This window comes from Austrofundulus limnaeus, unplaced genomic scaffold (genome assembly GCF_001266775.1).
Source record: "Austrofundulus limnaeus strain Quisiro unplaced genomic scaffold, Austrofundulus_limnaeus-1.0 Scaffold167, whole genome shotgun sequence".
NCBI lineage: Eukaryota > Metazoa > Chordata > Actinopteri > Cyprinodontiformes > Rivulidae > Austrofundulus > Austrofundulus limnaeus.
Window position 1 is genome coordinate 649,584 of NW_013952569.1, and position 13,678 is coordinate 663,261.

The window sequence follows — 13,678 nt, forward strand, 5'->3', positions numbered from 1 at the left end:
TCTTTGGGGTGAACCAGCCTTTGCCGTAATGTGTTTTGGGGTTTGAAAGCCACTGGGACATCATGTTTAGAAAATAAACGTCTCAGTTTCTCCAAAACACCCGCATCCTGTACTAACGCAACAGCTAGCTTTACGAATGACTCATTTTATTTTTTAAAATCACAAACCATTTAGTTTTGGACTTTACCTCATATACTTGCGCAAAGTGATGGTCGTCCGACGCGGAGACGTATCGGAAAAATAAATCCTTCAAACCGGTTCAAATCCTGAATGAATCGTCCAGTTTACTGAACCAGAAGTCATGATTCTTCTTCTTCTCCCTTAATTAGCAGCACAGCCTTAAGAACTACAGTTCATGACTTTAACTCAAAATAATAGTTTATAAATGCTAAATGGAAACCATCAGAGTCAAAAGCACAGAAAAATACTGCACATATCGGGGATTACTGGATTTAAAACTAAAAATGTACACTTCATTTGCACTGGTAGGGTAAGTTTAAACCTTTTGAGAGTAAAACCCTGCTGCATTTTTCCAACCTCACATTTTTCACTTAATATTCAATTATAATCTAAAAACACTTTATTTATCCCAGAGGGAAATTAGGTAATGTAATGTTTGTTTTTTTTCCTTGATAAATTGAAAATAAAACACAACTTTAACATCTTTATTTCATAAAATATCGAAACATGTAACATTCAGAGAAATTTAACCAAAATACTACGTGAATTTCAAGTTCAAACAGCATGCTTTCTTCACAAGTTTAAAATAAAATATTTAATTCAATTCAAAAAATGTATTAATTTCTTTAAAAAATAACTATATACAATAAAAACAAAGAAAATACACAAATCAAAAATCAAAATAAAATGAAAGGTAGCAGAAGACTAAATCTTATAATGTCTGCCCCCCCACCCTCCACTTTTTTAAAAGGGGGATTACTGTCGAAACTTTTCAGTTCTGATTGATTTGGCAGTTCTTATGTACATTTCTTTCTTTGTTGCAAATATATACAAAAAAATTGCATACATGTAGAAAACAGCAATATGTATAAAATATTCATGGTCACATTGTTCTATTGAGTAGAAGGTACAAATTTTCATACATTAAGAAAGAAAGAATTGAATACAAAGTCTCTCCAGTGGAAAACATAAAATAAAGTCTGGTCAGTCACGAAACGAAGCATGGTTTCCAAACATTCTGTCACATTTCAGGAGGGTGTAATCCGATCAGTCAAATGAGTTTCTGAGAGATTCGTGTCGACATCCTGGTAGGCTGGAGCTTCTGTCGGAGCTGTTGGCGCTTCTTCTTATATCTCTGAAACAGTAACACACGAGTAAAACGACCTGCAGGTGGATTCTCGATGGTTTTTGCTTTGTTTTTTTGTGAGTACCTGCAGGTTTTCAGAGTGCGTTTGGCTCTTGCAGTGCTGGTCCTCAGTGGTGTTCTCGTTCAGGAAGGAAACGGAGCAGAGGTTACAGAAAAACCCCCACTTACGACTCACAAACTCTTTACCTACAATAAAGAAAATGTTTAAAAAAAAGGTTAGATCTAATCTGTGTATGGTTCGTTCTTTGGTTTTTCTGTTTAAAAATAAAACGAACAAAAACAATTATTTTTAAGTTTTAAAGCTAAATTAGAAAAATGGCAATTGCAACACTAAAGAAGGCCACTTTTTTACACTGATTAAAAAGGAAAGATGATTGTTAGTGTACCACTTAGGACCTTCTGTTGGAACCAGAAATCATGGCCTGAACTCCTGGAGCGTTACGTTTTCTCTTCTCACCATGACTAGAGTCTCCAAGAACACAACAAAATGTATTTAACGGCTAAAACGGGGGATTTCGGATCGCATGTCCCCTTTAAAACACCAATTTTTTCCAACTTCTCCAGTGGAAAACATAAAATAAAGTCTGGTCAGTCACGAAATGAAGCATGGTTTCCAAACATTCTGTCACATTTCAGGAGGGTGTAATCCGATCAGTCAAATAAGTTTCTGAGAGATTTTTTTTCCAATTTTGTTCTGAAACTGAAAAACCAAAGAATGACCCATGTATGGATTCAAACCAAGTTGTGTGTCCTCGCTTTACATGTCTCACCAAGGGGGGTTTTAGGGTCAAACGGCGGCAGTTTGAAGTTGGCACCGAAGTGAGGAGACTGAGAACAAGATCTCTTTGGTTTGGGTTCTTCGAGCTCCAGTCTTCGTTTGTTAATGCCTGAAAAAGAAAAGATGAATAAAATATTAAAACCAGACAATGGTTTATTAGTTTTAAAACAAATATTGTAAATCTCTGAATTCTTTGGAAAGATTCTAGACAATAGATACACATGTTGCAGAAAGTTTAATCATGACAAGACTGATGAGCTAAAGGCTAGTCCGAGCTGGACTTTATTTTTTCACAAATGAAGTCAGTAGTGAAAAGTTTTAAAATTGTTTGGAGTTGGTCATTAGTCCTCCTCACTGCGCCCACGTGCAATGGAAGGTATTATTTTGTGTTACTGGCGTTGCTAATCAAGCATTCACAGTGTTGAGATTATTTTTATTCCGCATGTTTTTCGACACGTAACTCGTTCTGCAATTTTTCTGCTGTTTCAACAATTTTTATATCAAAACATTCAGCTCATTCGGGACATTTTAGCTGTGATTTTTGGTACTTGTGCAAGTGACAATTTTCAGCTATTTAACTTTTAGCATTTTTCCCCTCATTGAAAATGAATGGAGCCATCGTCAACATTCTTAAAACTCTTCAAAATGTTCATAAATCTTTACTGCACTTTTTACATTTTGTTCTGGTTCTGTCTTTTTTAAATACTTTACTAATTTCATCTTCTTTCAGCTTCTATTTAGCAGTTTAAAGCTTTTTACTGCTTTTTTAGCTATCATTCTGATCTTCTCTGCTATTCATTTGATTTAAACTGTTTTTGAGCTTCTTTCAGCCATTTCAAACTTTTTCTGCCCTTTTTAAGCTGTTTTCTGCTTTTAAAAGCTACTTTTTAGGTCATTTAAGATGTTTATTATAGCCAAATTAGCCTTTGTAATAGTTTCAGCTTCTTGCTGCTTAGCTCAGCAAAGTGCCTTTTCTCAGTTTCTTTGTACTAATTTTGGCAATTTCAGCCACTTTTAAAACTAATTTTAAGGCTAGTGTCAGCTTTTATTTTTTAGCTATTCAACACAAACTACATACAAATACATTATTAAGCATTCACACTGCATTTTTGCAGGAAATGCTAATTCACTGGTATTTTTGTTATTTTTCAGTTTTATTTTGTTGTAGTCAGTCAAAAAATATTTTCTTAAAATCTTTGTTGTGTTTTATTATAATTACCAACTAAAGGCAAAAATCTCCAAATATTCAATGACTGTGACAAGTATCAGCATCAGAATTGGCGATACTAGCGTTGTATCTACTTGGTATCAGATCGATACTAAATTTCCTCAAATCGCTCACCTCTAGAGAAAACAATCCACTTCTGAGAAAATGTTTATATTAAATGTCGTCACAGCTCTAATTTCATCTTTTCATACCCGTTCCGTCCTGGTCCTCCTCCACACATTCCTGTCCATCGGTGTCCTCTGCTTTGACGCCTCTGGTTGATATTCTTGTTGCGACTGAAGACAGAATAAAGTCAGTTGAATGTTTTTTAACGACCGTCTAAACAGATGAAGTTCTGCTCATCTCACCTGGACTCAGTTTGGTCGTGGTTTTTGGTCTGCCTCTTGGTCTCGGCGTCGCAGCTTTGTTGTCCTCTTCATTCTCCCTGAAGTCCTCTGAGGTCTTTAGTTCCAGCTCATTTGTGTCTTTGGTGTTTTCTGTCAGTGCGACGTCTCCTGGAGGTGTTTTTTCCTCTGTCGTTGGAGCGTCCTGTCTGTCTCTGCCAGGTGTATTTGTCCTCGTCGGGGTCTCACTCTCTTTCCTTTCATCAGAGTCTTTCTTCTCGGTCATTTTTCTTTTTCTGGTGGATCTGGTCACAATGGTCATATTGTCTGTTGCCTCTTGGGAGGTCTTCTGATTGTTTTTGGCCCCTGTTGAATTTCGTTGAAGAGGCGTTTCTGGGACAGGGATCATCTCATCAGGCTTTTTGTCCTCTCCGTCTTCTGTTTGGGACCCGGTCATCAGATCTGGTTTTACAGTCGACCCTTCATCCTTGACCAGATGCGTTTCCTCTTGATTCAAAGCTTCATCAGCAGAATCATCTGTCACTTCAGCAGAAGCGTCCATGTTTGTTTCACTACAGGTTTCGTCTTTAACGCTATCCGAGACCAGCAGGTCTTTCTCAGGTCCAGGTGTTTCGGTTTCTTGGTTCTCCTCTTTCTTTATCTGTTCAACACTTTTCTTATCAAGTGTATCCAGGATTTGGTCTATATCTTCAGTCTCTTTTGTGTTTTTGTCTTCTTCATCTTTTTCTTCGGGAGTTTCATCTCTAGTTTCCAGACTCTGGGTTTGGGGGATAAACTTCTGCTCTGGTTCCACCTCTGATAACGTCTCTACTTGTGACTCAACAGTTTTAGTAGCGCTGTTGTCTTCTGATAACTTCTGATGGGACTCCTGTTCCGATGTCCTCAAAGCTGCTGATGAAGACTGAGCTCTCAGAGTTTCAACAGACTCTGAAGAAGAGGTGTCGCTCAGGACAGAAGATGAGGGTTCAGTTTGGGGTTTGTTGGGATCAGAAGTGGAACTCGTAGACACGCTGCTGTTTGAGGACGTTGATGAAAATGTCTTTGAGGACATATCTGAGCTCTGCTCCTCTGGTTTCTCTTCAGCGGTTTGCTTAGATTCGGAAGTGTCTTTGTCCTCCATGTCTTCAGTCATTTCATCAACGGTGACCGAGTTTTGAAAGTTAGAATCTGGTTCGACGTGAAGCTTTGAAGAATGAACTTCAGTGTCTTCCTGAGCCTGGGAGGAGAAATAAGAGTTTATCAACCATTTAAAGTGAATACTTGTGGTGATGGTCCACTCCAATCTTACATCTTCTACTTCTAACGTCAAGAGTCTGAACACTTAGAAAGGAGTGTCTAGTCCTGGTCCTAGAGGGCTCCCATCCTGCAGGTTTTAGAGGTTTCTCTGCTCCAACACACGATTTAAACGAATGGACAATTAACAAGCTTCTGTGGAGCTTCAAGAAGTGACTGAACTAAAGAATCAGGTATTTCAAGTATAAAACATGCAGGATTGTGGCTCTCGTGGGCCAGGATTGAACAAACCTGGTTTACAACATGCAGCTTAGCCATAAATTAATTATTTTTGAACTTAAAAGATCATATTTTAGTTTTAAGGTCTAGTCTGTTATACCACTGTTCTGGCTGCCATCTTGAATTACTTTTGGTCAGAAACTGAGGACAAAAAACATAAAAAGTAAAAGAAAAACATTTAGTTTTTGCTGCTGGTGGTTTTATAAGATGTGTGAATTGTAATGTTTTAAAAAAGTAAGGATTTGTTTCTATTTTGTTGGGTTTTGGCTGTTTAGTTGTGGGAATTTGCTGCATGTCCCCATCTGTGACTCACATTGCTGCTTATTAATAATTGTTTTATATTTTATTCATGTTGTGAGTGAATATGATTTATGGGGATTTGATCTTTCATTTGAGTGTGTCTCTGTTATAGTATTTCTAAATGACAGTATTTGGAAAATGTGTCCAGTTTGGACATATTTGAACATGTCTAATCATGCTGGGAATCTATATTATGGCCCAAAAATTTTTTTTCCTTGATACCTCCTTCCATTCATGTTCTGGAACACTTTAAATATCTTTAAAATATTTTACGTGATAAAAACAATAGTAGGATTTTAGTGTATTTTAACCTCAATAACTAAATACTAGTAACAGTTACAAAAAATATGACTGCCGAAGTTAAAAATTCAAATTAATAGCTTCAAAAAGAGACAAGGCTTGTGAATTTACTCCAAAGTGTTCAACAGCAGTACCTAATTTAATTTGTGTATGCTTTTAAGGCATTTTTAAAGAATTTAAACCCACATTTTAAGAGGTATAAATACTTTTTTTCAATAATGGAGATTTATATCAGCCCAAAACATCCCCTTTCAGAACAAAGTCAAGCGTTTTTAGATATATTTTTGATACAAACAATGAATAAATTAAATAAAATCACCTCTTTTCTTTTTGTTGGGTTATGACTTTGTTTAAACTGAAGGATGACTGCTTTTAATGCATTAAACTCCCTCATGTTCATTTGAGGGACATTTTCAGAAAGGGGTGGACTTCCGGTTTGCAGAGCGCTGCAGGATACAGGCTCCGCCTCCTCCTTCTCTGATGTTTCTACATCCGTTTCAGGAACGACAGAAGAGTTGGCGGTGACCTCAGTTTCACATCTCTCCTCCTCCATCGCTGTAGTGGATTCAGAAACTTCAGATCCGGCTGAGGGGACTGGTGCAGCAGAAGCAGCAGAGCAGCCGAGTTTTGGTTCCTCTTTATTAAGAGGAGGTTGTGCTGAACTTTTCTCATGTGTGGACACGGTGTAGGCATCAGTGGTGCCCAAAGAGAGATAGACGTTTACTGCAATCTTCTTAGAGTCTTTGAGACGCTGCTTTCGGGTCTTTAACCTGAAATTAAAAGTTAATTTTAAATGGTTAATAATTTAGAGCTTGGGCAATGAATTGTCCACAGACGGCACAATACAATAATACAATCAGCTGTCAAACATATACAAATGATTTAAATCTGAATAAAATTGACATTAAGTAACATTAGCTTTTACTTGTGGTCTTTAGTTGTATTTCAGCTCGCATTTTGACCCACTTAGTTCCGCAAGAAAAAAACATTAAGGGAAATTTAAGACTTTTTAAGACCTTTTAATGCCACTTGAAATTAAATTTAAGACCAACTTCACAATGCACTATTTTACCCAAATATTTATTTTAACAACAACCTTTAGGTCCAGAAGAAAAAAGTTTGGCAGATAACTATTAATTCCAAACAACTATTGTTCTGCATTCATTAAGTTTTTTGTCAATAACCTACAATAAAATACTCACAATTCAACGCGTCCAACTAATTTCCTGTGTGGTTTTAAAAAAACAAAAAAGGGCTTAAATCAGAAGGGTAGTAATACAAATAATAATAATTCTTTACTTGTATAATTTATATTAAACATGCATACCAAACTTCAGACAGTTCAGGTAGTCTGCACACAGACATGTTCTCCAGCACCTTTGTTACTCCGCTGGATTCGGCCATTTCCACATAAATCTAGCCCAAAAAAATTAAAATTAGGAAGACATTAGGGATTGGTGATGAATGTTATATCAAGACAAAACTCATGAGTTTTAAAGATTTCAAAAACAAAAAAACAGTTAAGCATTGGGCTCTTCCATAAGCAAAACATTTGGTAAAATGCTGATTTTGGCAACGACAAAAAGGAAAACCTTAATGACTATCAGGAGGGAGGGGAGCATGATGAGTTCAGCTAGCAAAAAACAATAAAATTGTTTCCAGTCCAGCTACCTTTGATTGAACTCACTAGATATTACACTGAAAGCAAGTTTTTAATCTCCATCTAGAAGTTTTTCATATATAAAAATACCTGTAGATACAATCAAATACTTAAAAAATTAAATGTTTATAAAGAAAATTAACTGTTGACAATAAAAAATGTCAGATTTGGTCTGAATGTGACTTGATTTTACTACAAGAACTGTTTTTAAAAGGCAAAACTAGTCTAAGCTGATCTGATCACAGAAATATGCATTTCTGCTCTGATCTGAATGTTAGATTTTAAAACTTGTTTTCGCACCCAGTTTGAGAGCGGCAGGAAGCTGACGAATGTAGCAAAGCTTGCCACCGCAGTCATGACCGTGGAGACGAGTCTCTCGCTCGTCCCTAAAACTTCCACACACAGCAGGCGGTCCTCCAGAGACTTCAGATCTGAAACATGCTGAAAAACAAGTCAACGTTATTTAATCAAAGAGGAAATTTTTTTACACCAGAATTTCAAAAAAACATCAAACGACTCACAATGTTGCTCAGTTTCATCAAACTTCTGTACATGGACTCCTGCAAAAAATAATTATATGTATTTATTAAATAGATCTTGAAGGAATATTTTTATATTGATACGATACAGTCTTTATCTTTATGGTAAATTTCTTCTGCACCACATAGATTTTCACTTTTATAAAATGACTTTTTTTTCCTTCAGTGCGCACAAAGACCCATGTGGACTGGTTGGACGACCACCAGTCATCCACTACTGTTATGCCTCTGAGCCAGCGTGAGTGTAGATACAGGGCTGAGTTGTTGAGCAGCGTTCTACTCTAACATAAGGTGCAGCATTTGTAATCCCAAAATATGATATGAGTCCTTAAGGCTGTTATGTTTAATACTTTTACTACCATGTTATAATATAGTTGTTACATATACACGAGTAAGAATGGATTTGTTTACAAAGCACATTTGTTGCAACAACAGGAAAGTTGACATTTGCTGACTGGACTAAAAAAAACAGTCTTTTAGAAGCTCACCAGCTCTGACCCTGACAAATAGCTAAAATAAATAAACTTGGGCAACATGTTCTTGTGACCAGGATAGCTTGACCCAGACTTGGTATGAAACCAGAAAATGACCTAAACTGGAGATAATGGGAAAGTATCTTATTGTGCAACTGTTAAACTAAACTTAGCACATAAAGTAAGGAAATTTTTGTTTGTTGCTTTTTTTTATTGTAACAATAATTCTTGGCAACAAATCCTATGGAAGATTAGATATGATCAGGATTAAGTGTTAAGCTGCAGAGTTTGAGCAGTTTTCATACCTCATCAGATCTTGGGATCACGTCATTTAGGACTACATGTGTGCTGAGAACACAGTCTTTCAAACAAACTTGATTGCTGACGTGATCTGTAAGAAATCTGAAGCAAGCATCCCAGTTGTCGAAATGCACAAATGCCTGTAAATAAAATAAAAACAAAAGTCACGACATACCACAGTTACAATAAAAACAGCTGTATTAAAAGTTGTTAACTCCTGTTAGTGCTTTACCCTCCTCTGCAGTGGTAAAACGATCACATTGTTGTGCAGAGTGTAAAGATTCTGCTCAGGAAAATACTTCCACACCAGTTTAGCCAGGTCCTTGTGTGTGTAGGTTGCAGTCGGTAAACCCGTCAACATGATCGTTGGAAATCTCACTTTTTTTTGTTTAATCAACTACAGGAATGGAAGGTAAAAGTCAAATATTTATTATGCAGAAGTCGAGCTACAGACAAACATGGCTCATAGAAAGTTACAGGAAATACCAAAAAGTCTTACCAATATGTCCCTCATTTCATTGATTGTTGAAAAGTCTAGAAGCAAAACACAAAAATATAGGTTATTATTTAATTTCCAGTTTGAAAGCTGCCATACTGGATCAAAGTCATTTTTTTCCCAATGGGAAGGGGGCCATGTAGCATAAGAAAGAAGATTAGTACAGTCTCAGAAATGGATTCTGCTATCAGATTAGTAATATCTCTTGTGGCTCAGAAGTTATCAACACAAAGGAAAAACCTTCTGTTATTTATCACAGGTATGGCTGTGTTAAGCTCCACTCTTAGTGTGCATCCCAGACTAAAGATAAACACATTGTGACCAGATCAGTCAGGATGTATGTTAATGCAAGGAGTGAACAGCCTCAAATTCAGTTATATGTTATATTTAGAAGTTAAACTCAGTTTGCATGTGTTCCTCTTACCTGGGATGTTAAACCAAGGACGTTCAGTAGAGAACAAGTAGGGACTAGTTGTCATGGTTATCCAAAAAGGTGCAGTGGTGCCCTTTGGAATGTTGCTCATTGACCTCGGGATTTTAGCCCAGGCCACAATGTCGTTTCTGTGTGGCATAGCCCTCAATGGAAGTCTTGGATCTGCACGCAAGCGTAAATGGTGTGTTTAGTTTGACTACATTAAATCTTTTATGCTTGGATTTGATGTAAAAGTTGACTGTTTTTCCTGACTTTACTCTCCACATGCCTACTTTACCTTTGACAGACATTAACCCAAACTTATTGACTTTACTTAAACTCCCGATTTGATGTAGTGATTATAACCTTGATGTAATGATTATAATCTTGATCAAGTGATTATCACCTTGACATTACAAATTTAGCCTCAATGTTATGACTTCAGCTTTGACAGTACAACTTTATATTCAATGTTAAAACTTCTACCTTGAAGAAGAGACTATAGCCATAATGCTACATTGTTATTAACGTATGGTTTTTGCCTTGACATTAGAACTATAACCCTAAGGTTACAACATTACGACTTTATCCTTGAAGTAACAACTTCATCCTCACTGTTACCGCTTTATCCTCGATATTACGACTTCAACCTCAAGATAACGACTCGAACCTTGCTGTTACTACTTTGTCCTCAATGTTACAACTTCAGTGTCGATGTTATGACTCAAATCTTGTGGCTTGTACCTCGACTTTATGGCTTTGTCCTCAATGTTACGAATTTATACTCAACACTGCAAATTTATCCTAGATGTTACGACTATCCTCGAAATAACGACTTTATCCTTAGCATTACAACTTTGTCCTCGATGTTACAACTTTATACTCATCGTTATGACTTTATCCTTGACGATATGACTTCAACCTCGACGTTAAGACAAGAACCTCGATCTTACCATTTTATCCTTGACTTTTCAACATCAAACCTAACATCAAGGGTGATGTTGTGTATTAAAACTCATCATCATGGCTTTGTCCTCAATGTTATGACTTCAAACTCAACGTTATGACTTCACCTTTGACGTTATGGTTTGAACCTCAATATTACGACTTGACGTTATGACTTTAAACTCAATGTTACAACTTCAAACTTGATGTTGTGACTTAAAATTTGACATTGTGGCTTTATCCTCAACTTTATGGCTTAAAATTTGACAATGATTTTAAATAGTGTCTGGATTATGCAATATCTGTTTCATTTACAGGAGGGACGTTTGTAAATGTTTTACAGTGGTTTGCAAAAGTATTCATACCCCTTGAACTTTTCCATATTTTGTCACATTACAACCACAAACATAAATATATTTCACTGGAATTTAATGTGAAAGACCAACACAAAGTGGTATACAATTGTGAAGTGGAAGCAAAATTTTTCATGAATCAAAACATTTTTTACAAATAAAAAACTGAAAAGTGCGATGTGCAAAATTATTCAGCCCCCCTGAGTCAATACTTTGTGGAGCCACCTTTTGCTGCAATTACAGCTGCAAGTCTTTTAGGGTATGTCTCCACCAGCTTTGCACATCTAGTGACTGCAATTCTTGCCCATTCCTCCTTGCAAAACAGCTCAAGCTCAGTCAGATTGGATGGAGAGCGTTTGTGAACAGCAGTTTTGAGATCTTGCCACAAATTCTCAATTGGGTTTAGGTCTGGACTTTGACTGGGCCATTCTAACACATGAATATTCTTTTTTTTAAACCACTCCATTGTAGCTTTGGCTTTATGTTTAGGGTCGTTGTCCTGCTGGAAGGTGAACCTCCGCCCCAGTCTCAAATCTTTTGCTGACTCCAACAGGTTTTCTTCCAAGATTGCCCTGTATTTGGCTCCATCCATCTTCCCATCAACTTTGACCAACTTCCCGGTCCCTGCTGAAGAGAAGCACCCCCAGAGCATGATGCTGCCACCACCATATTTGACAGTGGGGATGGTGTTTTCAGAGTGATGTGCAGTGTTCTTTCTCCGCCACACATAGCGTTTTGCATTGTGGCCAAAAAGTTCAATTTTGGTCTCGTCTGACCAAAGCACCTTCTTCCACATGTTTGCTGTGTCCTCAACATGGCTTCTGGCAAACTGCAAACGGGACTTCTTATGGTTTTCTTTTAACAATGGCTTTCTCCTTGCCACTCTTCCATAAAGACCACATTTGTGTAGTGCACGACTAATTGTTGTCCTGTGGACAGTTTCCCCCACCTGAGCTGTGGCTCTCTGCATTTCATCCAGAGTCACCATGGGCCTCTTGGCTGCCTCTCTGATCAGTGATCTCCTTGTTCGGCCTGTAAGTTTAGGTGGACGGCCTTGTCTTGGCAGGTTTACTGTGGTGCCATACTCTTTCCATTTCCGGATGATGGATTGAACAGTGCTCCGTGAGATGTTCAAAGCTTGGGAAATCTTTTTATAACCTAAGCCTGCTTTAAACTTCTCCAAAACCATATTCCTAACCTGTCTGGTGTGTTCTTTGGACTTCATGATGCTGTTTGCTCCCCAATATTCTCTTAACCAACATCTGAGGCCGTCACGGAGCAGCTGTATTTGTACTGAGATTAGATTACACACAGGTGGACCCTTTTGAGTCATTAGCAGTCATCAGGCAACTTCTGAATGCAATTGGTTGCACTCAGGGAAAAGGGGGCTGAATACTTTTGCACGTCGCACTTTTCAGTTTTTTATTTGTAAAAAATGTTTTGATTCATGTAAAATTTTGCTTCCACTTCACAATTGTATACCACTTTGTGTTGGTCTTTCACATTAAATTCCAGTGAAATATATTTATGTTTGTGGTTGTAATGTGACAAAATATGGAAAAGTTCAAGGGGTATGAATACTTTTGCAAACCACTGTATTTTTTAACAAAATATATAAAGCAGGAATAAAAATGCCTCACATTTCTTTCTTTAACATTGCTTCTGTAACTTTAAAATCAAAGATATGAGTATGTTACTATTTGCTCTTTTGAAGCTGCTGGGCAGACCCGTTCTGTGTACGCTATGTGGAAGACGCTGTTTCAGGAAGCTGTACCAAACTCCAAGACGATCAGCATCACAAGGGTTACTAAATTCAACAAACACCTGGAATATCGAAACAAAAGAAAAAAGAAACAGAAAGTCATTCCTGTATTCAACTCGATGTGTATTTATAGGTGTGTATGTTTGTACCTTGTTGAGCAGAGGCACATAGTTTGTTACGTCGCCAATTTTTTTTAAAGCGATTCTAAGGTCTGTGGCTTCGCTTGATGAGATGTTCTTGATGTAAACTACTGAAGAAGAGGTGTGCTTCCTTTTCTGATTTAAAACATTAAAGGTGTATATTTAAAGGAAAACAAAACAGATGTGACAACAATTTTACTGTTTTTCTCAATTTCCAGTCAAACCTAGGCAGCAAATTGTTAATCAAATTTTAATGCAAATGTGTGGATTAAAAACAGTCAATGGAAATGTTTTCTAACAAGAAGAATAAAAGAAGTACTTACAGAGCTTGTGACATTCATAAAAAATGTGTAAAATCCAAACTGAAAAAGGCAACACAGTATCAATAACATAAAAAAATATATAATGTACAAACACAAAAGTGGGTAACTTTTGTGTAAAATTGCTGTTAGCTAATATAGCTAATATAGGAACTGTTGCAACTATAATTACAGTTTATAAAAAACAGTTTACTAAAACTTATTTAACACACTCCTCTGCATGGCTCCTTATTCACGTGAAAATCTTCTGTTTAAACTTACTAAGGTGTACTTTTGGACGCAGAAAACCTGAAAGCAGAGTTTGGACCCGTTAAGAGTCCGGTTGTTGCTGATTGGCCTTTTGAAAAACTCCTGCACCTTCCTCACATGTGGTTGACAGACAAAAGCCTAAAAATATAACAAACACACCACTTTATTTTGTCCTACAAATCTAACACAAATAAATGTTTCAAATAATAATGATAATAACAATAATAATAATAATAATAA

The 13,678-nt window shown here is 36.8% G+C and overlaps 1 protein-coding gene across 1 annotated transcript in view; it reads right to left on the minus strand.

The window, feature by feature from the left end:
* Positions 1–966: 966 nt before the first annotated feature.
* LOC106523837 (uncharacterized) overlaps positions 967–13,678 on the minus strand; it is a gene marked incomplete at its 5' end in the record, with an annotated part of 17,419 nt that continues 4,707 nt past the window's right edge. Inside the window, 18 exon segments of the mRNA XM_014017411.1 lie at positions 967–1,315; positions 1,392–1,513; positions 2,098–2,214; positions 3,525–3,608; positions 3,681–4,893; positions 6,109–6,559; positions 6,992–7,015; positions 7,117–7,205; positions 7,750–7,890; positions 7,971–8,009; positions 8,767–8,901; positions 8,994–9,158; positions 9,261–9,295; positions 9,682–9,852; positions 12,665–12,791; positions 12,879–13,004; positions 13,193–13,231; positions 13,451–13,576. Of these exon segments, the coding sequence (XP_013872865.1) occupies positions 1,232–1,315; positions 1,392–1,513; positions 2,098–2,214; positions 3,525–3,608; positions 3,681–4,893; positions 6,109–6,559; positions 6,992–7,015; positions 7,117–7,205; positions 7,750–7,890; positions 7,971–8,009; positions 8,767–8,901; positions 8,994–9,158; positions 9,261–9,295; positions 9,682–9,852; positions 12,665–12,791; positions 12,879–13,004; positions 13,193–13,231; positions 13,451–13,576 (3,288 nt within the window).